Source organism: Tasmannia lanceolata, unplaced genomic scaffold (assembly GCF_043159265.1).
Source record: "Tasmannia lanceolata isolate RefF3 unplaced genomic scaffold, GAP_Taslan_0.1 ptg000006l, whole genome shotgun sequence".
NCBI classification, from domain to species: domain Eukaryota; kingdom Viridiplantae; phylum Streptophyta; class Magnoliopsida; order Canellales; family Winteraceae; genus Tasmannia; species Tasmannia lanceolata.
In genome coordinates, this window is record NW_027518683.1 from 13,112,052 (window position 1) to 13,136,699 (window position 24,648).

Genomic DNA, 24,648 nt, shown 5'->3' on the forward strand with positions numbered 1-24,648 from the left:
TAAGTTGCTGATATTTTTACAAAGGCTTTGAAGACCGATACATTCATCATGATGAAGACAAAACTCGGCATGGTAGTGGCCCAGCTTAAGGGGGGCTGCTGGAAATTAATCTTGACCACTAGATCTTAATCATCTATCAACTTGACTTTCTTGGGACTTAAGTTACTTACTTTCTTGGAAGCTTGGAAGACAAGTCTTGACCACTTTGGAATTATGTAATGCTTTTATTTTTCATGTGACAGTGTGTTAGTTGTGCTTATGAAAGCTAATAGTAATTAAGAAAAGTTAATTCCGGATTTGAATTGCAGGCCATATTTTAGACCATGTATCATCTTCACATGTAAAAGTTTTTATTGAAATTTGAAGGGGTTTTGAGTAGTGCAACAACTTGGGTTACTTTCTTTGTGTGTTTGACATTAAGAGAACAATTTTCTTCTCTTGAAACTCATCTTCTCCTTCCAACCTAGTTGGTTTCATTCTAACAGAATTGCCACCCTTATAAGTGGGTAATTCCACCCATTTCAGATAAATTGACAGGGATGGTTTTATGTCGGGGTTTTACATGGATGAACGCGCAATAATTTGCAGCGGGAAAAAATGCGTGTGGGGCCTATATGATTGGGTGATCTAAACTGTTGATTTCTGACCATGTAGTCCATTTTAGCCTCACAAATTGGAGGACTGGGATCATCTTGTAGAATTTTTTTTTAGACATGGCCTATCGCCATAGAGGCCCAACAGATGAATGGTTTAGATCATCCAATTATGTGGGTTCTGCATTACTATTTCATGTACATTTTAAATTAGTAAATTTGTTACTTTCGATCAAAGCAAGATCAGTGTATTCAAAGCACCTCTAAAACTATGTAGTTGGGGCTCTAATAATTGATATTTTTATTGGCCGCAAAGTGATATATTTGCCCTCTTTTTTTTTACTTGGGACAACTCCCTCCAATGTATGTACCCGTACTCTTGTACGATGTATTAGATAGTATTGATTATGTGATAAGTGTTATTCATCACCTTGCTCCGTTACCTTAGCCACGAAGCACTTATTTTGTCCATTTCTCTATCCTTGCCCTACGCACATTTTCATTGCAATGTGTTATATCTATCTGACAATAAGAAAACACAGCGGCCTCCTACTACCATTGTCATGGAGAGTCTCTTTGCCTGCATCTGCCTTAGTGTTGTTGCTACTACCACACTAGAATCCGTAGATGTTGTGACCACTGAAGTGACTTTCACTGAAGAGACTAGAGAACTTTTACTATGTCCCTACGTGCAATATGTACTAACATGCAAGGTTTTAAATTTCGACCGAAATCCGAAATCGTATATACCCAAAATGGTTTATATTTTTTGTTTGAAATTTCGTTTTCCAAAATTTCGCCAGGAAATCAAGGAAAATTCGCCCAAAAATCTCGCCTTTATGAATTAAATAATATTTTACAGAAAATTCGGCTGGAATTAAGTATGTAATTAGATAATATTTTTTATGTTTACTGGATTTCGGCCGCGACCGAAATGGGTACCGAAACCGAATTTTAAAACCATGCTTATATGCAGTACTTTAAACAATGTTTCATATGAAAGGTGATAGGGTCCGGACTCAGCACTGAGGGAATCCGGACTCAGCACTGAGGGAATCCGGACTCAGCACTGAGGGGTCCGAACTCAGCATCCAATTAGCTGCTGGCACGTGGCCCTCACAAGGACCGTTGGAAGGCCAACACCTGTCTCCACTAGGTGTGGCACCTGGACCAATCAGGGACCTCCACCTGCCCTCCTTAGGTATGAGACCTGGTCCATACAGAGGCCACCACCTGGCTCAGAACTACCACCTGTCCTAGACAGGTGGCTCAGAATCACTATAAATAGCCTTCACTTGTGCTAAGGTGAGGGTCCTGAAAATCTGAGAACCAAAACTCTAAGCTTTTTGCTCTGACATTGCTCTGCACTCTTGCTCATACTGACTTGAGTGTCGAAGCGCCCGTCCGGAGTATCACTCCGGGTTGGTCCTCTGACCCTTTTCTTTCTTGTCTGTACTCTTGTGCAGCGCAGGACTCAACCAGCCCCTCAGTCGTGGCTTGTTAGCTCGGACCACCCAGCCCTACCATAACCTGTTACCGATTTCAGGCCTAACAGATTTGGCGCCATCCGTGGGACCACGCAACAAAAAGCTGTTCGAAATCTCACCCAGATAAAAATGGTAGGGCAGACCGGCAAGCGAGCACCTCCGACTTCTCGGGCTACCCGGGCTACGGCCCCCCGTGAAGGACGAAGTGAGCGGCTGGCTTCACAGGTGGAGGTCGGGGCGGCCGTGGAGCGGACTTCGCCCCACTCGGACCGTTCAGACCCTACCCCGACCCCAAGGGAGATGCGGGCCCTTTTTCAAGAAATGACTGCTGTAGTTGCGCAGTTCAGGAATGCGGCCCCCGCACTCCAGCAACACCCAGTCGAGGTTTCTCGACCCGTTCAGAGGGGAGAAAGCTCCTGCAGAGAACGCGCGTCTCCACCCTGGGACCAAACTCGTCACTCCACAAGAAGAGACCACCGCTCGCGGGACAGGAACGTGCGCCCTGAGCCTCGTCAGCATCACCGGTCACGATCTCCCTCCGTGCAGAAACGTGGCAGCAAGAGAGACCCTATGCACGGAGAGGGATCGCGGCACCGGCGAAGGAGTCCCCTCAGCCAGTCCGGATCCGCAAGGAGCCCATCAGCCGTAAGGAGTAGACCTGCCCGTCTGGCCGAACAGAGGGATGATCCGATGTTACTGAGAATCCAGAAGATCGATAATAGAATCGAAGAGCTGGCTAGAGATCATGGCCGCCCTGCTTCAAGGATCTTCAGTAGCAATCCCCCTTTCACAGACAGGGTACTCGGTGCGGCAGTCCCCTTGGGCTTCAAGATGCCGCAGATCCCGCAGTACGATGGGACCACCGATCCCGTGGATCATCTGCAGACCTTCAGGACCACGATGCTTCTCCACGGGGCATCGGACGGGTTCCTTTGCAGGGCACTCCCCACCACATTAACTGGAGCCGCGAGAGACTGGTACTCACGGCTGAAGCCCAAGTCTGTGGACAATTTCGACGACTTCGGGGACGACCTGGCCCGGCATTTCATGAGCAGCAGAAGACCTCGAAAGACAACGGCTTCACTGATGGCCCTGAGGCAGGAAGACGGCGAGGCCTTAAAAGCGTTCGTTGGCCGATTCAACAGGGAGGCCCTGCAGGTGCCCAACCTGGATCCCTCCACGGCAACGAATGCTCTTCTGGCCGGAGCCCGGTCCACCGACTTCAGAAGAGCAGTCGCTCGACGCAATCCGCAGTCCTTGGCAGATCTGATGACCGGGGCGGAAGAGTACATTTCCGTCGAGGAAACTCTCGCTGCCCTGGATTCCGTCAGCAAGAGAAGACCAGAGGAGAAGAACCCCGCCAAGCAGCGTAGGGATGACAGACCCCAGAGGAAGGAGAGCAGCCCGTTCCGGAAGGAAAGGAGCTCCCCCCGGCCTCGAAAGGAGAGGAGCCCCCCGACGAGGGAGCGCTACACGCCGCTCACCGCATCTAGGGCTCAAATTTTGGCAGCCATTCGGAAAGAAGACTTCATCCGATGGCCGAAGAAGCAGACGCCAGAGGCGGGCACCCAAGATATGTCAAGGTATTGCCGGTTCCATAAGAGCCACGGCCACGACACCAATGCCTGCATTCATCTCAAGGAGGAGATCGAGCAGCTGATAAGCAGAGGGTACCTTGGGAGGTACTTAAAAAATAATGACAACAGAAGGGAGCGCCAGGACAACCCGAGGCCCAGAGACCGAAGCCCTCGAGACGCCCAACCTGTAATAACCGGTAAAAATATATATTAAAAATAGTCACTATGCAAGATTACTATTTAGAATTACTATTTAAAATACTGTTCATAATTACTATTTAAAATACTATGCAAGATTATTATAAGATTATTATGCAGAATTACTATTCAAAACTACTATTCACAGTAGGACCCACCGAGTACTATTTACAAGCGGGACCCACATCAGCGGGCCCAATACTATTCACAAGCGGGTCCCACACGAGCGGGCCCCACGACCAGCGGGTCCCACACGAGCGGGCCCCACGACCAGCGGGACCCATCCCTAGTGGAAACGAAAATATATCGCACCGACGAAAATAATAATAAACAAATCGTAAATAGTAGCAAAAATACTATTGACCGACGAAAATAATAATAAAAAAATGTTATTTACTATGCAAAATACTGTTAACCGACGAAAATAATAATTTAAAATAGTAAATAGTTTTTACTATGCAAAAGTACTATGCAAAAATACTGTTGACCGACAAAAATAATAATTTAAAATAGTAAATAGTCTTTACTATGCAAAAAGTACTATGCAAAAAAATGTCTATAAATAGAGGAGGAGGAGGAGAAGAAGAGAAGAGAAGAGAAGAGAAGAGAAGAGAAGAGAAGAGAGAGAGAGAGAGAGAGAGAGAAAGAGAAAGAGAAAGAGAGAGAGGAAGAGGAAGAGAAGAAAAAGAGGAAGAGAAGAAAGAGAGAGAGGAAGGAAAGAGAAAATCCACTACCAAGTAAGTCTTTTATAATAGTCTCTCTTTCATGGTTGGTTCTACCACCTAAAATTATTTGAAAGCAATGATCTCTTTCAATGGTTGGTTCTACCACCTAAATTATTTAATGATCTCTTTCATGGTTGGTTCTACCACCTACCTATATTTTATTTGAAGTAATGGTTGGTTTTACCACCTATATGGATAAAGTAATGGTTGGTTCTACCACCTATATACTTAACGGTGAAATACTAGCATAGTAACCGTAAAGTAAACTTTATCAACTTATGGTGAAATGAATAGTGACATGATGGGGCCCACATAAATAGTGACATGATGGGGCCCACATAAATAGTGACATGATGGGGCCCACATAAATAGTGACATGCGGGGCCCACATAAATAGTGACATGATGGGGCCCACATGAATAGTAGCATGTGGGGCCCACATGAATAGTGAACACAGGGAACCTTATTTTAGGACATAAATGGACACAGAAAGGACAAGTGTTGTCTGTGTGATATTAAAAGGACCTAGACTAAAATAAGTTGACCTATTTCACTTATTTGCCTACAGGAGCCATCTCGTCCTACTGCGACTATAAGAAAAGGCAGGTGACAGCTAGACCTTGTCTTGTAATGGTATTCAATATAATTGTCTATGCAATGTAAGCAGGTGACAGCTAGACCTTGTCTTGTAATGGTATTCAATATAATTGTCTATGCAATGTAAGCAGGTGACAGCTAGACCTTGTCTTGTAATGGTGTTCAATATAATTGTCTATGCAATGTATGCAGGTGACAGCTAGACCTTGTCTTGTAATGGTGTTCAATATAATTTTCTATGCAATGTAGCTCTGCTTATAAATTGCCTGATAAATACCTGCTTAGTGAATTTATACTCGCTTGCCTGGAATCAAATGAATTGAAATGAATGCTGGAATCAAATGAATTGAAATGAATGCAGGAAGAAAGGCAAAGGTAAGTAATTGCATACATGTTGCATACATGGGGGAGAGTGAAGGGGAACATAAGGGTGTGGTGGAATCATCCTGGGACCTAAGGTCCAAAGGCCAACGCGAGAAGCGTGTACTGCCTTTCGTTGGCAAACCAACCAAAAAGGGAAAGTATCCCCGAGGGATAGTATCCCCGGCTCGGCAAATGCGAGACCGTAATCCAAGTCCATAACGTCACTGCCTTCAGACAGGGGTAGTGGTTAGCCGTGCGGCAAGGACACCGGCAGAAAAAAATAAAAGAAAATGAAAAAGTCAGAAAAGAACTGACAGAAAAATAAATGGGGGAAAAGCCGGATGTACCTGGGGAATGTGCTGTCTCATTTTATAAAATTGTTGCATACATGCATACATAGCATACATTGAAATTATTGTCACTCCTTTGATTTATATTGCCATGGGCATTGTAATCTTTATTCTAGACATTATTGAAATGTGGATTATATTGTATGAACTGTTTATATTGTCTCTTTTACTCTGCTCGGTCTTTGGATGACCCTGCTTTGACGTTGATTCCTCCACCACAGGGGTTGAGGCATTAGATGGCGGAGCATTTGCAAATGAAGGAACCATGGGATAAGGGACTGTGTGATCAGAGAGTTCGTTCCTGGAGTCCTTGCATTTTGACGTCTTACGTCATGTATCATTTTTAAGTTGTAATAAGATTCTATCGGGATCGTCGTTGATGCTTGTATAAAAAAAAAAAAATAAAAATATTTCCATGATTTTTACTTTCTTTTGCTCGTAGCGACACGACGGAAATCGGGTCGTTACAGTTATGGTATCAGAGCCATACCTCCTCTAGTACGATCTGCCAACAAGGACGTTGGGCCCTTTAAGGGGGGTGGATTGTAATAGTCCCACATCGGAAGCGGAGAGAGAAAGTTCCTGGATTATATGTTGTAGACCCCATTCCCGGGTTTACGGAAAATCTGGTGCTTGAGGGTTGTGTCGTTAAGTAGGGTTAGATAGCTAATAGGTGACATATGATGTGTCACATTTCAAGGGTAAACTGGAAAAAAAAAAAAAAAAAAAAAAAAAAAAAAAAAAAAATTGATAGTGGTCCACCATCAAAGAACTTGTGCCCCCACTGTGGAAGGATTCACGTTGGGCAATGCTGGAGAAGAAGGGATTGCCCTAAGGCACCAGCCTTCATCCAAAACCGCCCACCTCCGCCACAGCAACACCAAAGAAAAGGAAATCAATACCATCCTCTGGCTCAAGATAAGAACGCACCACCAGGAACTGAGAGGCGTTTCTTCGCCCTTGTCAACGACGATACTAAGGTACAGGATGGAGCGTATTGATCCCAGATTCAGCTCAAGTTGTGAGGTATGGTAATTGATAGCCTATGCGAATAGTGAATTTCGGGGACGAAATTTTTTTTAAGGGGGGTAGAATGTAATAACCGGTAAAAATATATATTAAAAATAGTCACTATGCAAGATTACTATTTAGAATTACTATTTAAAATACTGTTCATAATTACTATTTAAAATACTATGCAAGATTATTATAAGATTATTATGCAGAATTACTATTCAAAACTACTATTCACAGTAGGACCCACCGAGTACTATTTACAAGCGGGACCCACATCAGCGGGCCCAATACTATTCACAAGCGGGTCCCACACGAGCGGGCCCCACGACCAGCGGGTCCCACACGAGCGGGCCCCACGACCAGCGGGACCCATCCCTAGTGGAAACGAAAATATATCGCACCGACGAAAATAATAATAAACAAATCGTAAATAGTAGCAAAAATACTATTGACCGACGAAAATAATAATAAAAAAATGTTATTTACTATGCAAAATACTGTTAACCGACGAAAATAATAATTTAAAATAGTAAATAGTTTTTACTATGCAAAAGTACTATGCAAAAATACTGTTGACCGACAAAAATAATAATTTAAAATAGTAAATAGTCTTTACTATGCAAAAAGTACTATGCAAAAAAATGTCTATAAATAGAGGAGGAGGAGGAGAAGAAGAGAAGAGAAGAGAAGAGAAGAGAAGAGAAGAGAAGAGAGAGAGAGAGAGAGAGAGAGAGAGAGAGAAAGAGAAAGAGAAAGAGAGAGAGGAAGAGGAAGAGAAGAAAAAGAGGAAGAGAAGAAAGAGAGAGAGGAAGGAAAGAGAAAATCCACTACCAAGTAAGTCTTTTATAATAGTCTCTCTTTCATGGTTGGTTCTACCACCTAAAATTATTTGAAAGCAATGATCTCTTTCAATGGTTGGTTCTACCACCTAAATTATTTAATGATCTCTTTCATGGTTGGTTCTACCACCTACCTATATTTTATTTGAAGTAATGGTTGGTTTTACCACCTATATGGATAAAGTAATGGTTGGTTCTACCACCTATATACTTAACGGTGAAATACTAGCATAGTAACCGTAAAGTAAACTTTATCAACTTATGGTGAAATGAATAGTGACATGATGGGGCCCACATAAATAGTGACATGATGGGGCCCACATAAATAGTGACATGATGGGGCCCACATAAATAGTGACATGCGGGGCCCACATAAATAGTGACATGATGGGGCCCACATGAATAGTAGCATGTGGGGCCCACATGAATAGTGAACACAGGGAACCTTATTTTAGGACATAAATGGACACAGAAAGGACAAGTGTTGTCTGTGTGATATTAAAAGGACCTAGACTAAAATAAGTTGACCTATTTCACTTATTTGCCTACAGGAGCCATCTCGTCCTACTGCGACTATAAGAAAAGGCAGGTGACAGCTAGACCTTGTCTTGTAATGGTATTCAATATAATTGTCTATGCAATGTAAGCAGGTGACAGCTAGACCTTGTCTTGTAATGGTATTCAATATAATTGTCTATGCAATGTAAGCAGGTGACAGCTAGACCTTGTCTTGTAATGGTGTTCAATATAATTGTCTATGCAATGTATGCAGGTGACAGCTAGACCTTGTCTTGTAATGGTGTTCAATATAATTTTCTATGCAATGTAGCTCTGCTTATAAATTGCCTGATAAATACCTGCTTAGTGAATTTATACTCGCTTGCCTGGAATCAAATGAATTGAAATGAATGCTGGAATCAAATGAATTGAAATGAATGCAGGAAGAAAGGCAAAGGTAAGTAATTGCATACATGTTGCATACATGGGGGAGAGTGAAGGGGAACATAAGGGTGTGGTGGAATCATCCTGGGACCTAAGGTCCAAAGGCCAACGCGAGAAGCGTGTACTGCCTTTCGTTGGCAAACCAACCAAAAAGGGAAAGTATCCCCGAGGGATAGTATCCCCGGCTCGGCAAATGCGAGACCGTAATCCAAGTCCATAACGTCACTGCCTTCAGACAGGGGTAGTGGTTAGCCGTGCGGCAAGGACACCGGCAGAAAAAAATAAAAGAAAATGAAAAAGTCAGAAAAGAACTGACAGAAAAATAAATGGGGGAAAAGCCGGATGTACCTGGGGAATGTGCTGTCTCATTTTATAAAATTGTTGCATACATGCATACATAGCATACATTGAAATTATTGTCACTCCTTTGATTTATATTGCCATGGGCATTGTAATCTTTATTCTAGACATTATTGAAATGTGGATTATATTGTATGAACTGTTTATATTGTCTCTTTTACTCTGCTCGGTCTTTGGATGACCCTGCTTTGACGTTGATTCCTCCACCACAGGGGTTGAGGCATTAGATGGCGGAGCATTTGCAAATGAAGGAACCATGGGATAAGGGACTGTGTGATCAGAGAGTTCGTTCCTGGAGTCCTTGCATTTTGACGTCTTACGTCATGTATCATTTTTAAGTTGTAATAAGATTCTATCGGGATCGTCGTTGATGCTTGTATAAAAAAAAAAAAAAAAAAAATATTTCCATGATTTTTACTTTCTTTTGCTCGTAGCGACACGACGGAAATCGGGTCGTTACACAACCCCTGGGCGACCGCATCCAGGCTCCTGCCCCGGCCGTTCTCCCTCCTCAGGTACCTCAACCTCAACTTCAACCTCATGGTGTTATTGGTACCATTTCAGGAGGGCCGACCGCGGGAGGGACCTCTTCATCGGCCCGCAGAACCTATGCCCGGCAGGTCAACGCCGTCCATGCCTGCAGCAAGAGGGCCGAGCCAGAAAATGAGATATCCTTTTCAGAGGCAGATCTTGACGGTCTGATCCTCCCGCACGATGATGCCCTGGTCGTCACAATGCTAGTGGCGAACTGGGAAATGAAGAAGATCCTGGTCGACAACGGGAGCTCCGCCGACATCCTCTACTATCACGCCTTCGAACAGATGATGATCGGAGCTGACCGTCTGAAACCGGCCAACTCAGATCTGTTCGGGTTCTCAGGAGAAGTTGTCAAGGTCGAAGGGCAGATTGAGCTTCCAGTTCTTATCGGGGAGCCGCCCCGCCAGTCCTTTGCCATGGTGACCTTCCTGGTGGTTAAGGCCAAGTCGGCCTATAATGCCATTCTAGGACGCCCTGGCCAGAACCTCCTCCGAGCCATTCCCTCCGCCTATCATCAGAAGATGAAGTTCATTACGCCAGGAGGCGTAGGTGAGGTCAGAGGGGATCAGCCTCAATCAAGACAATGCTACGCGGCAGCGCTGAGAGGGAAGAATGCGTCCGAGTCTCTTCCAATCGAGCTGTACGATCTGAGAGACGAAGCGCAGGTCACGGTCAACGAGCCCGCAGAGGACCTCATCTCCATTCAATTGAACAGCGGTGACGAGCAGAGGGTTGTCCAGATCGGCTCTGCCCTGCCAGAGGCCGCGCAGCAGGATCTCGCTCAGTTCCTCAGAGCCAATGCAGATGTCTTTGCTTGGACTCCTTCAGACATGCCCGGCATTGACCCGTCGATTAGCACCCACGAGCTCGGTGTCGATCAGACCTGCAAGCCCGTGAAGCAGAAGCGGAGACACTTTGCACCAGAAAGGCGGAGAGCCATCAGAGAAGAGGTGGAGAGGCTTTTGAAAGCCGATTTCATCCGTGAGATCCAGTATCCGGACTGGCTCGCGAATGTGGTGATGGTGAAAAAGTCCAACGGGAAGTGGAGGACCTGTATAGACTTCACAGACCTGAACAAGGCCTGCCCAAAGGACAGCTACCCACTCCCAAAAATAGACCAGCTCATCGACGCTACAGCAGGTCACGAGCTGCTCAGTTTCATGGATGCTTTCTCAGGATACAATCAAATCAGAATGTACGAGTCAGACATCCCGAAGACATCATTCGTTACCGACCAGGGGACTTATTGCTATCGGGTGATGCCTTTCGGACTGAAGAATGCAGGAGCCACTTACCAGCGTCTCGTCAACAAGCTGTTCAGAAATCAGATCGGTCGGAACATGGAGGTCTACGTTGATGATATGCTAGTGAAGAGCAGAAGTGCTTCCAACCACGTCTCCGACCTCGAAGAGGCCTTCCAAGTCTTGAGGGAACACAACATGAAGCTTAATCCGACCAAATGTACGTTTGGCGTCGGAGCAGGCAAATTCCTGGGCTTCATGGTAAGCCAGAGAGGAATAGAGGCGAATCCGGAGAAGATCAAGGCAGTAATGGAGCTGACTCCTCCCAACACTATCAGAGAAGTACAGCGACTGACCGGACTGGTGGCAGCTCTGGGGCGGTTTATTTATAAATCCGCCGAGAGATGCCTCCCGTTCTTCAATGCGATCAAAGGTATAAAAACCGCGCCCTGGACTCCGGAATGTCAAGCAGCGTTCGAGGAGCTGAAGCAGTACTTGTCCTCCCCCCCTTGTTGTCCACGCCGGAGCCAGGAGAAGAGCTGATTCTATACCTCTCAGCGGGACCCTTGGCAGTTGCAGCAGTACTGATCAAAGAAGAGTCTAACCAGCAAAAGCCGATCTATTATGTCAACAAGGTCCTCCACGATGCAGAGACCAGATATCAGCGAGTAGAGAAGCTCGTGTGCGCCCTCATTATGGCGGCCCGGAAGCTAAGGCCGTACTTCCAGGCGCACACAATCAAGGTCTTGACAGGGCAGCCTCTCAGACAGATCCTCCACCGACCAGACACTTCGGGCCGACTTGTCAAGTGGGCCGTGGAGCTCAGTGAGTTTGATATCAAGTATCTACCCAGGCCGGCGATCAAAGCTCAGATTCTCGCTGACTTCATAGCCGAGTGCACAGTTCCGGACCCAGACCCCGGGCTGGTAGCAGTTCCGTCTCCAGAAGCAGAGCTGGCTCTACCGGAGCCTCGAGTCGTTTCCAGAGCATCACCGCCCCCCGGGACTGAGTCCGTCATCGCGCACCCAATTTTTGACGAAGAGCCGCTCTGGGAAGTTTATGTGGACGGGTCATCGAACAAGACAGGGTGTGGTGCAGGACTAGTTCTTACTGGACCAGAGGACTTCGTCCTGAACTATGCCCTGAGGTTTGGTTTCCGTGCGTCCAACAATGAAGCAGAATATGAAGCGCTCATAGCCGGGATGAATCTCGCTGTGCAGACCCGTGCTCAGAGGTTAAGGGCGTACTGCGATTCACAGCTGGTCGTCTGTCAGATCCAGGGAGTATACGAAGCCCGTGAAGAGCGAATGATCAAGTACTTGGGAAGGGTCCGCAGTCTGGCCGTTCATTTCAAGTGCTTTGAGGTCGTCAGAATCCCCCGAGCAGAGAACGTAAAGGCAGATGTGTTATCAAAGCTTGCGGCATCAGGTTACACCGCCCTCAGAGAAATTCGCATGGAGTTTCTGAAGAGGTCCAGTATCGATGCCCAGTCCGTCGTGGTGATGCAGATTGACGACGAGCCGTGCTGGATGGATGAGATAATCAGGTATCTGCGCAGCGGAGAGCTCCCGGGAGAGAGAAAGGAGGCCCGTAAGGTCACGCAGAGGGCAGCGAGGTTTTCACTGGATGGCGAGACTCTATACAAGAGGTCGTATACCCTCCCGTATCTGAAGTGTCTTCGCCCCAATGATGCCTTGTTAGCCCTGCAGGAAACCCACGAAGGAATCTGCGGAGAGCACCTCGGGGGCAAGGCCCTGGCCATTAAAATCCTCCTGAGAGGTCTGTACTGGCCTACATTGAGGAAGGACGCGCTGAGCCTTGTGAAAAAGTGTGAGAAGTGCCAGAAGTTCTCTCCGACCGTCCACCAGCCACCCGTTCCGATGGCCCCGATCATCAGTCCTCTTCCCTTCGCAGTATGGGGAATGGATATTCTGGGCCCCTTTCCGCCGGCCTCGGGAGGCCGTGAGTTCGTCGTTGTCACCATTGATTATTTCACAAAATGGGTAGAAGCAGAGCCTCTGGCCAAGATCACAGAGCAGAATGTACAGAACTTCTTCTGGAAATCAGTGGTGTGCAGGTTCGGAATCCCCCGGGTCCTCATAACGGACAATGGCAAGCAGTTCGACTCGAGGAACTTCCGAAAGTTTTGTTCTGACCTGCACATAGAGCAGAGATTCACATCTGTGGCACATCCTCAGACGAATGGGCAAACAGAGGTGACGAACAGGACCCTCTTGCAGGGGATAAAGAAGAGACTGGATGGCAAGGCCGGGCGTTGGGCAGACGAACTGTATCATGTGCTCTGGGCATATCGGACTACTCCGCGTACGGCCACAGGCGAGTCGCCCTTCAATCTCTCCTTCGGAACAGAAGCAGTGATCCCGGTTGACATCGGCGTCCCCTCCCCAAGGATCGCCCATTTCAGTGAGCAGCTCAACGGGGACGGACTCCGTGCCAACCTTGACTTGCTTGAAGAAGTCCGTGAGGAATCTCAGATCAGGTCGGCGGCATATAAGCAGAAAGTATCCAGATATCATGACGTTAAGATCCGACCAAGAGAATTCCGTGCCGGCCACCTAGTCCTGAGGAAAGCCTCCGTTTCCCAGCCAAGAAGCGTGGGCAAGCTCTCTCCGACTTGGGAAGGACCATACCGAATCAAAGAAGTCATCCGCCCAGGAAGCTATCGGTTAGAGTCCCTCGACGAACAGACGCTACCACACGCCTGGAATTCTAGAAATCTTCGGATCTACTATCAGTAATTTTGTTTGCCTTCATAGGCTTGTAAAGAACTGCTGTAATCATCCAAGTTCTGGAATGAATAAAATAAGTTTCCCGAACAATTGTTCCTCTTTGAGTAACTTATGTAGACATCAGCATATAACAGCAGTGGTGCACTCCGGCTCATCCTAGTGGCTTGGAGATCAGTTCCAGCCAGGACGCCCGCAGTGGAAACCACCTTCAAATATTTCCTAAGCGTTTGAGTACCAAGCTTCCAGCTCGGTTCTCGCAGACTTAGGACGAGCAGCAGTGGTGCACTCCGGCTCATCCTAGTGGCTTGGAGATCAGTTCCAGCCAGGACGCCCGCAGTGGAAACCACCTTCAAATATTTCCTAAGTGTTTGAGTACCAAGCTTCCAGCTCGGTTCTCGCAGACTTAGGACGAGCAGCAGTGGTGCACTCCGGCTCATCCTAGTGGCTTGGAGATCAGTTCCAGCCAGGACGCCCGCAGTGGAAACCACCTTCAAATATTTCCTAAGTGTTTGAGTACCAAGCTTCCAGCTCGGTTCTCGCATACTTAGGACGAGCAGCAGTGGTGCACTCCGGCTCATCCTAGTGGCTTGGAGATCAGTTCCAGCCAGGACGCCCGCAGTGGAAACCACCTTCAAATATTTCCTAAGTGTTTGAGTACCAAGCTTCCAGCTCGGTTCTCGCAGACTTAGGACGAGCAGCAGTGGTGCACTCCGGCTCATCCTAGTGGCTTGGAGATCAGTTCCAGCCAGGACGCCCGCAGTGGAAACCACCTTCAAATATTTCCTAAGTGTTTGAGTACCAAGCTTCCAGCTCGGTTCTCGCAGACTTAGGACGAGCAGCAGTGGTGCACTCCGGCTCATCCTAGTGGCTTGGAGATCAGTTCCAGCCAGGACGCCCGCAGTGGAAACCACCTTCAAATATTTCCTAAGTGTTTGAGTACCAAGCTTCCAGCTCGGTTCTCGCAGACTTAGGACGAGCAGCAGTGGTGCACTCCGGCTCATCCTAGTGGCTTGGAGATCAGTTCCAGCCAGGACGCCCGCAGTGGAAACCACCTTCAAATATTTCCTAAGTGTTTGAGTACCAAGCTTCCAGCTCGGTTCTCGCAGACTTAGGACGAGCAGCAGTGGTGCACTCCGGCTCATCCTAGTGGCTTGGAGATCAGTTCCAGCCAGGACGCCCGCATGGAAACCACCTTCAAATATTTTCTAAGTGTTTGAGTACCAAGCTTCCAGCTCGGTTCTCGACGCAGCACAGAAATAATGCGTACAAAAAATAAGAATGCTGTACAGACAGTTGAACAAAGATGTATTTGTATTCGGTATTCATATTACAAAATTGCTCTCTTCGCCGAGCTGGCTTACAAAGAATGGGCATTACAAACTGTGCAAAAAAACATATCACCAAAAAGAAAGAAGGCTTCTACTCAGGCCTCCTCGTCTGCCACCACCTCGGTGACGACCTCTGTGGGCGTGAGGGCTGCAAGCTCGCCGCCCTCCGCAGAGGAGACGGCGGCCACAGTCACCTCCGCATCTACCTCAATAGGCCGGGAGGAGTCCGGTTCGTCTTCCTCCTCATCTTCCTCCTCCTCCGGAGGTGCATACGGGACGGTTAGCCCGTCCAAGGAGATGCCGGGGTGAAGCCTCTTCACCTGCTCGGAGCAGAGAAGGAAACCCGCCCTGTAAGCCTGGAGGCCTAAGTCGAAGTGCTGGGCCTCCTTCCTCTCCTCGGTTTCCTTCACGGCCTTCTCCACGGCCGCCTTCTCCTTCCTTCCGGCCCTCTCTGCCGAACTTAGGAGATCCTGCACGGCCTGGTTTTTGACCCTCTGCAGTTCGTCCTGTAAGCTGTTGAGTTCGGCCTCTTTGATCTGGACGGCTTCATTGAGCTCGCCGTTCTCCTTCTGGAGCTGGGCCTTTTCAGACTCGATCCTTGTGATCGTCTCAGAGAAGAGATATCGCTTCTTAGCCATATCCCTTGAGTAGACCTGGAGTTGATAGAGGGCGGAGCTGATTGCCGCTTCGCAGGTCTCCGGCACCTCTTTTTCGACTTCTAACCGGTCGCGTGGGAGGACGCCCTTGTACATCAACTCTGTGGCCACCCGGGTATCCCCCAGACCGGTGTCCGTTTTCTGCACGGCCCAGTTCGGGCGGAAGACGTTGTCGCCTCCAACTGATGCGGCGGCCGGAATACCCAGTACTGCCCCGCCGTGTTTTGGCCCTGTCGCCGCTCCGGACTTGGAGCTCTGACCCGTGGTATCTGCCCGGCTCGATAGGGCAAGCTTATGCGTCGCCCGGCTGCTTTTCAGAGGCTTAGCCAGTGCGACCATCGGCGGAGTCGACTCCGGCACCTTCCTCTTCTTGCCCTTTGTTTGGGGCTGTTCCTGCGCTGGGGACGCGCCCGAGGTCTGCTTGATTCTGTCCAAAAGGGACATCTGCTTCACCATTTCTGCAAAAGAGAACGGAGCGCAGTCAGAAATATGAAAATTGAAGAACACTTCAGAAAACCAAAATGCTATCCTAAAAGATCTACGTACGTGCCGGCGTCGCACGACTGACCCCGAGTGCGACCAGCTCGGCCTCTTCTTCGAACTCTGAGCAGTGTATTGGACCTCGCTTGAGCTCTTCTTTGATCAGAGCGAAGGTCATATGGTCATAGTCCTCGAGGGCTGGTTTCTTACTAAGGCGGCGAGTGTCCGGCGTTCTCCATTGTAATGAGAATGGCCAGTGCGAGCCCGGCACGGTGTCCTTTACATAGAAGAACCTGTTCTTCCATGTGTGAATGGAAGAAGGTATCCCAGTGATCATTTTCATTTCAGGCCTCTGGCTAATGTAGATCCAGCCGCCGTCCTTATGCCTCTTCAGGTGCGCACACATCCTGAAGACGGGCACGGTGGGGTTCCTACGGAGCCGGACTTCAAGAAGGTACAAGAAGCCGATCAGCGTTCTCCAAGAGTTTGGGACGACCTGTGTAACTGCCAGCCCGTAATAATTCAGTACGTCCGCAAAAAAGGGGTGGAAGGGGAGCCTAAGCCCGGCCCGTAAGGCCTCTTCATATACGCAGAGGTCTGCGCTATCGTTGCTGGCCCGATCCCCTTCGACAGCCGCCCTCAGAATGTACCGGCTAGGAATACAGTATTTGTCCCTCACGATCTGAAGCCTGTTCGGCCACAGATGGTTCACCTCGTATAGGGCACCGATGTTATACTGTGGGTTGGCTTCCATCTGTGCCTCCGCTATCACCTCGACTGGCATGCGCGACGATTGAGGAACTGCCGCTTCGACGTCCTCATCATCGTCGCTGGTTTCTACCCGGTCCGGTCCGTCCCCACAGGCCGGGATTGTGTCTAAATCCACACTCATTTCCTCACCGCTCTCCTCGTCTATTACGATTACTAGCTCTTCGCCCTCAATACCGGCCTCCACTATAGGTGAGGCCGGCACCGCCCTCTCCGACGCCCCGGACCCCGTGGCGGTACTGGTCGAACCGGACTCCTTTGAGCTGGAGTCCGTCTCCGAACTAGTGCTAGACATAAAAAAGGGAAGAAAAGAAAAGCTAGAAAAGATTACCGAACTGAAGTGTTGGACGAGGACCTCCGGGCTCACTGATCCGAAGCGGGCAGAAAACTTGAATGGCCGAACAGAGGAGGAGGAGAGTAAAAGATGAAAAGTAAGAAATGAAGAGTAAACTTCAGTATTTATAGAGAGGCTGGGAAGAGCGGGAAAAATCCCGCCCCTTTCCGCCAGCCGGAGTGCGCCACGTCGCCTTCCGCATTAAATGCGCCGTTCGCATTAAATGCGCCGACCGCATTAAATGCGCCGCCTGCATTAAATACAAGGCACAGGTCCCAAAGCGCCAGACGACAAAAGACCTGTCCGGCTGTCCGGACAGGATATGACGCGTTCGCTAGACGACAAAAGCGCTAGGCGACAAAAAGCTTTACCAGCAAAGACCTGCCCGGCTGGCCGTTCACAGCCTTAGCCGAACAGGACCACATAACCTCCTGAACCAAGGACGTCCAGGAAGCCTGGCCGCCCAGACCTCTGGTCAAAAATTTAGCCGTGCTGGATAGCCGAATGCCTTCTGCCCGGCCGTACTCCTTCAGGCCAAACTCCAAGGCCAGGCCAGGGCGCCCGGAGTCTCCTGTCCGGCCACTATTCCTCCTAACTGAGTCTGAGCCCGGCCTAAGCTGCCTGGAGGTCTTAAGGCCGGCCCGACGCTGTCTTTACCTTCTCTTTGCTTCTTCTAGCCACTTTCATGGCTTGAAGAACCAGGGGGCAACTGATAGGGTCCGGACTCAGCACTGAGGGAATCCGGACTCAGCACTGAGGGAATCCGGACTCAGCACTGAAGGGTCCGAACTCAGCATCCAATTAGCTGCTGGCACGTGGCCCTCACAAGGACCGTTGGAAGGCCAACACCTGTCTCCACTAGGTGTGGCACCTGGACCAATCAGGGACCTCCACCTGCCCTCCTTAGGTATGAGACCTGGTCCATACAGAGGCCACCACCTGGCTCATAACTACCACCTGTCCTAGACAGGTGGCTCAGAATCACTATAAATAGCCTTCACTTGTGCTAAGGTGAGGGTTCTGAAAATCTGAGAACCAAAACTCTAAGCTTTTTGCTCTGACATTGCTCTGCACTCCTGCTCATACTGACTTGAGTGTCGAAGCGCCCGTCCGGAGTATCACTCCGGGTTGGTCCTCTGACCCTTTTCTTTCTTGTCTGTACTCTTGTGCAGCGCAGGACTCAACCAGCCCCTCAGTCGTGGCTTGTTAGCTCGGACCACCCAGCCCTACCATAACCTGTTACCGATTTCAGGCCTAACAAAAGGTACTCTTATATCCTGTATTATTGGATTTTTTTTATCAAGTATTATAACTAATAGAATATAAATTACCAGTATGGGAATAGTGTTAGTTCATAGTATGAACAATTGGATACAAGAGACCATAATTTTTCGGAGCATTAATCATTAAATTCTCAACTTGCCTCTGTTCACTAGAATGATCGCACAAAAAATCGACCAAGGGCTTAAGCTGCATGACCATATGCTTGATAATGGGATGACTAATCATGTTTTACACTTTTTTTAAACCGGGATTTGCTATCGTCCATCACAAAGGGCATTTCGCGGATGGCTTGTTGCATGTGAGAGCAGGCACCTCGTGAATGAAGACAAAATCGGCTGAAAAGTGAACCTGTGTGGCTGCTCTCACATGCGACAGGCCATCCACGAAATGCCTGTTTTCACACACCCTCTAAGTGCGAGAAAAAAAATATTTCGGAGCCATTAATATAAATAACCCATAACAACCCTGGGCTTGTCTATCATTTCCATTTCAATTTAAGTTCATTTACTTTTAGTCGCTAAATAACGACTAAGGTACCCATGTATCTTGTTCATCATTTACATTCCTCACGCATTTTACTTTTAGGCCATGTCCGGAAGCCATGATTGCTTTTTGTTTATGATTTTTTTTCCACAATAAATTAGTGTCTCCAAGTGGTGACAGGGGATGGGAGGGTGGGAGAAGGAGAGAGATTTGAGATGGCACAATTGAGATGAGGGTGAGGGGTGGCTAAAAATCAGGAAAAAGAGAATCCTATTTTAGTAGTTTTTTGTTTCCTGATTTTTAGCAACTCTGGCCACTTGGGGGCACTGGTTTCCTGATTTTTGTTTCCTGAATTTTAACCACTTCACCCGCCCGCCCTACACCTCTGAGAGACACTAGTTTATCACGAAAAAAAATCATGGTATCCAGAAGTGCCCTTAATATAATTTACATTTCTATTATCATCTGCAATCCAAATATTTACTTCCCAGTCATTTACTTTTCTGCAATTGTCATTTACCTTTCATTGCTCATGTATTTTACGGCCACCCTTATTATGCTGGTAACCACTACACCTATAAACTCCCTGTATTTTCAAATGGTTGTTTTGCAATCTTACTTGACCCGTACGCTTTACGAATCGATGACTTTTTAGTTCTATCTATGAGCCCAATTGCGAAAATGATTTATTCGAGTATTAATGCAGCGCAAAACAGGAAATGGGACAGATCCCAACTTGCTGGGAGAGCGAGTGCCCCGACCTTTCGGAGTTCTTTCAATATGGAAGGGGCGAGAAGGGAGGAGGGGTGGGGAGGGGACTTTGTAACTGCTTGATTTTGGACGAGTGACCAAAACAGCAACTGGGGAACCCCGATTGCAAGTGATTGCATGATCGTCTGGGTACTTCGGGTTGAAATTGGTCGCATACTAAACTGTGACCAATTCTGATATGCCCAGGCAGAAACACTGCCGGGCAAGGAGCGGAGGTGCATTTTGCCGCCGACACCATTCTACATTTCAAATATACCATCCACTGAGTTCAACTAATATTTCTAACAAAGAGAAATGTACATATGTTGCACAACAACACTGCACTAGACATGTTTTCATATGAAACATTGAGACAAGCAAGTAATAGCTAAAATGCATGTTTAATAAATTACGTAAATCTTTTGGTTCTGACATCTCACTATTCTGCCTAACCTACATTAGGATGAGGGTCTAAAACCTAGTGATACCACGATGTTGGTGCGAATCATCACTCTCCCATGTCTAAAATGATTTCGAGGGACATTTTATTGAATAACACAAAGTCATCATCGAGTGATCATATGAGTTATATTTATATGAGATGTAAGGGTGAAGTCCATAAAGTAGAGTGGAGCCCCCTCCAAAGGATAACCTAAACCGTTCATTTGTTGGGCCACAACGTAAAAACATATCATCTCCATAGGATGATCCTAACCCTTCGATCTCTAGGGGGGACTGCACATTATAGAAACCTCCATAGATCAAACAGAGGTCAGCTAGCCCATCCAAGGACAAAAAACAAATCCCAGCTTAGTAAATGAAGGTGCTAGCTACTTCATTATGATACAAACAGGCAATGGTCCCACCTCTGGGCGATCCGCACCGTCCACTTAGTGGATCCTACTCTTAGATCTCCAATAGCCCAAAAACCAATTAATTGTGTACTATTAATATTTATTGAATGCTAACCATTGTCCATATAATTTTGTTGACTGTTCATCCGGAGGTTCACGATCCAACCATCAGGATAATCTGATAAATACTATTTTATTATTTTTCATTAACTAGAGGTCCAAGATAAGAATCTGAGAATGTCCAGTGTCCTACCTGACTCGTATACAAATCTCCTTCGTTAAAATAAAACATATCTATTTCCCTTTCACATTTGGGAAAGTAGGAAGTTAAGGGTCTCTTAACTCTCCTGACAAAGACGGATACTTAGGGCGAAGGTGACTCGACCCACGGCCATATCAATCTTCGATACAATCGCCGATCGTAGACAAAGACATCGAATCCTACACAAAAAACTACTCAACTTTCCGGTATTTATGTTAGTGGGTAAGAAGAGAAGGGAATAACAGAGATGCAGAAATTCAAGAACCAAAACCCTAACCAACACAAATTCTAAATTCTCCCTCTCTTTCAATTACAGATAGAGCTGAATTTAAAAATTCAGGGAGATCTGATCTTCTTTCAGTCAAGAAAGGAATCCATCTATGCCGTATCTTTTTGCAGTAATCTGGATTAGGCGTTGGGATCTGTTCCCTTTCGCGCGCTGTCATGTGTAATTTCAAGCCCTAATTCTTCAACATCATGTGGTTTTCTTTTTGGCGACCTAGAGATCGTTTCTCCTTGGAAGAACTCGGGTGCGTTTCTCTCTTTATTGTTTTTTTTTGTTGGCTAGGGTTTGGTGCTATCTGGAATTTAGGGAGAATATTCGCTCGTAACTGTTCTGATGATTTTTTTGAAGTTATGCGCCTTTTTCTCTGCCCTTTTGGGTCCATATTATATTGAATTATTGGTTAATGTTGGGAGACTGAGTTCAAGATCTGTAACCCTTATAATTATGAAAATATTCAATAATGGAATTGTTTTAGCTATGATTTTGGTTATGACTAAATTGATGCTGCAAAAGTTTGTTGCAACTGTTAATAAGATCATGTTGTTGGAATTCTGTCTGGTAAGTAGCTAGTCTGTACTTTGTGGCAAGTGAGTTAAAATACCCAAGAGTGGATTTAGGCAGGTGCTTAGTGTTATTGGTGACTGTGGTTTTATTCATATTAAAATCAATGCCATTTCTCTTATGACGAAGAAGAAATAACAGAATGAGCTGTACTTCTTACACCATGCTCGTGATCATTAAATCAATTATTACTAATTAAGTTTTACCATTGTGAGAAAATGTCTGTTTATGGTAGTTACCCTTTCTGGATTGGAGAAGCTCAAATTGAGGTGTTACGCAGCCTTGGTGGATTTTTTTTCATGGTTTGCACATCTTTCAATAGTAATGGGTGCTTTCCTCAATGTCGTTCAATCAGTGACACGGGATCTTCCACATCCCTAACTATTTGCATTATCAGAACCGACACAAACTTACTATGATCATTTAGGTACAATGTTTAAAATTCCTGTATTTAGTGTTTTAATGTTCATTTTTAGCAAGGAAAGGAGTCCGTGAGTGCACCTGTGTAGATGCATAAATTTTCGAATGTAACCACTCATTTGGTTGCCGTAGTGCCAATTGTGAGAGGCTTTCTACCAGGGAAGGTTGGAATAGATGTTCCTTGGAGCCACCAGAGTAAGTTGGGTGATTCAACAAAGATTCATGAATCTAGATCTAGACAAGTGATGTCAGTGGGATGGGTTGAAGTATTCATTGACTCATTTGGGTGATCCAACACTTTAGCATCTTGTTAGTTTGCTCACTATGATTTATCGATGTGGTGTTTCTTAGTTCACAATGAACATCCAAGTATTGGGTCTTGGATTGTCACCCAAAGTACCATTTGAATAGAGATTGTACCTTGGACAAGTGAGGGTCAATGAACAATATTTGGTGGCTGAGGAGCCATGAGATTTTGATGTCAACTTGGTGCCACGTGTTGATTTTCTTGGCTGTTTTGTGATTTTTTCGGGAGGCGAATTATCAAGGGGAACTCTTCTTGGTTTTTTGATTATGAGTGATGATGAAGAAAATATAATTTTGTCAAGTGCATTATTTTTAGTTTTAATTTCCATGCAATGATGGGAAATCTCTTTGACCAAAAGTCTTGGTGATCCATGTCAAAGATCAATCTTAGTTGGCCTTTGTAAATTTTTCCTCTTCTATAAGAAGAATGATATGACTTGAAATATTCTTAGAAAATGCCTAAAATTTAGATGAGAATAGGCAAAGAAAGAGATTACGAATGTGTCCCCAGCTTACTTTGCAATGGCAACACAATCAAGCAAGGTATATCTATCAGATAAGAAGAAATGGATCATGATACTACATTACTACCATCTTGGAGAGCTATCTATTGGAAAATCTTCACTTACGACCGCATTGGGAGATTCATAGGTTCACTGCTTCAAATTGCGGATTCATTGCTTTTGTTCAGATATAGGACAGTTTATATTTCATTTTTATCTCCTTTCTCATAAAGAGGATGAGCTTCAAGAGAATTATTCGGAGTTCTTGCTAGGATGGGGATCCATCTTACATTAGAAGTAACTTTCACACTTAAAATATTTATTATTTTCGTAATATAGAGAAATTTTATGGTGGCAGACCGTCAAGTCCCGTGAAGGTGGTGCGTCAGAAGTACCACCCTTTGATATTTGATCCAACAACAGCCTCTTAAAAAGTGGGCTGCTGTTGGATCAAATATCAAAAGTGGTACCGCCTTGACAGTACTCGACGGTCGAGCACCATATTCATGGAAAGTGCAGGATCAGATTGATTGACGTGATGCGTGAAAAGTCAAATGCTTAACAAGTGGGGTGGGAACTCATTGATAGAGTGATTTACCTGATTGATTGACCTACTTTCGCTACTAGTTGGATTCGGTTTCCGTGGATTCGGTTTCCGTGTCTGTCTGGTTTAAAAACTCCTTAATATATACATTCACTTTATGGGAGTCGTGGGTTATGCTCTCCAAACCTATGAACTCCCTTCTCATTCCGTTCTGTCTCTTCTCATCTTATTCCTTTTTCCATTGGTCTGGGTTCTTTCTCCAAGCATTTTACATTCATTTTACATTAAAATGGTATCGAAGCACTGATCTGATCCTTGAATTCTGTAGCCCTTCTTTTTTCCTTTCTAGTTTCACACGCTGGAAACCCTAGATCTGTCTGTGTAGATTGGACCACAATGTCTAGGCTTCTCCCATTGATTGTGTATAGAAACCCCATGAGGTTATTTGCTCTTTTGTGCTTGTGTGTCGATTACTAAAGAATTTCCTCGTTCAATTTTAAATTAAGGAGGAATTATGACCTAGATGGATGGACGCTGTCTTATTCTAACTTCCATACCTTCCACATTGGAGAGCCATCAACCTCCCACTCACAAAGCCGAAGTCACATTTCAGAATTTTGATCCTTGAAGTAGATCACCCTAGCTCAGAACTCCCTAGTGTTGTTAAAGAGTCTCCATCACCACATTGCCAAAGGGTCACCATTTTGGGTTTTGATGTCATTAATACCAAGACCACCAGCCTGCTTCGGTTGACAGACATATTCCTAGTTAATCAAATGCACACTCCTAAATGTAGTATCATTGCTCCACAGTAAATTACAAAATACGTTGTTAATTCTTTTTGGATACCTTTTAGGTGGAGAGGGACTCCCGTTGCATACACGCGTCTACCTTCCCCTTAGGGGTGGGGGTTAGATATCAGTGAGTGTTTTCCTATCAGTGAGACTAAAGGTAGCCTGATATGCTTGATGGTTCTTTCTGTCAAATTGGAGATTACATGTAAATGCCTCATTCTTTAGCAGCACCAGAATGTTGCTAAATTTCTGTTCTGATGTTATCTTGGAGCTCAATTGCTACATTGTGGGAGTTAACTTTTTTCTTTCATTTTTCAATTGTTGTGAGCTAATCTGAATCTTCCTGTACAGGTATTTAACTGATCAGCTTCAAAAAGTTCAAATTGTGAATGAAATTAACAAGGTACGTGAGCTATAGATTTGGATTTAAATTACCAAGTTTTGCTTATCTTATGTTCT

General features: G+C 46.1%; 1 protein-coding gene across 7 annotated transcripts in view; it reads left to right on the plus strand.

The window, feature by feature from the left end:
* The first annotated feature begins 20,807 nt into the window (after positions 1 to 20,807).
* Positions 20,808 to 24,648, plus strand: part of LOC143879769 (CLEC16A-like protein) — a 31,632-nt gene continuing 27,791 nt past the window's right edge. For 3 of the 7 annotated variants that reach the window (XM_077382324.1, XM_077382323.1, XM_077382325.1), the window contains exons 1-2: positions 20,810 to 21,305; positions 24,541 to 24,592. In XM_077382324.1, coding sequence (XP_077238439.1) covers positions 21,253 to 21,305; positions 24,541 to 24,592 — 105 coding nt within the window. In that variant the 5' untranslated portion in view covers positions 20,810 to 21,252. Of the gene's footprint in view, positions 21,306 to 24,540; positions 24,593 to 24,648 lie in introns of all 7 variants that reach the window. The other 4 variants (XM_077382329.1, XM_077382330.1, XM_077382327.1 and 1 more) reach the window with 3 other exon arrangements.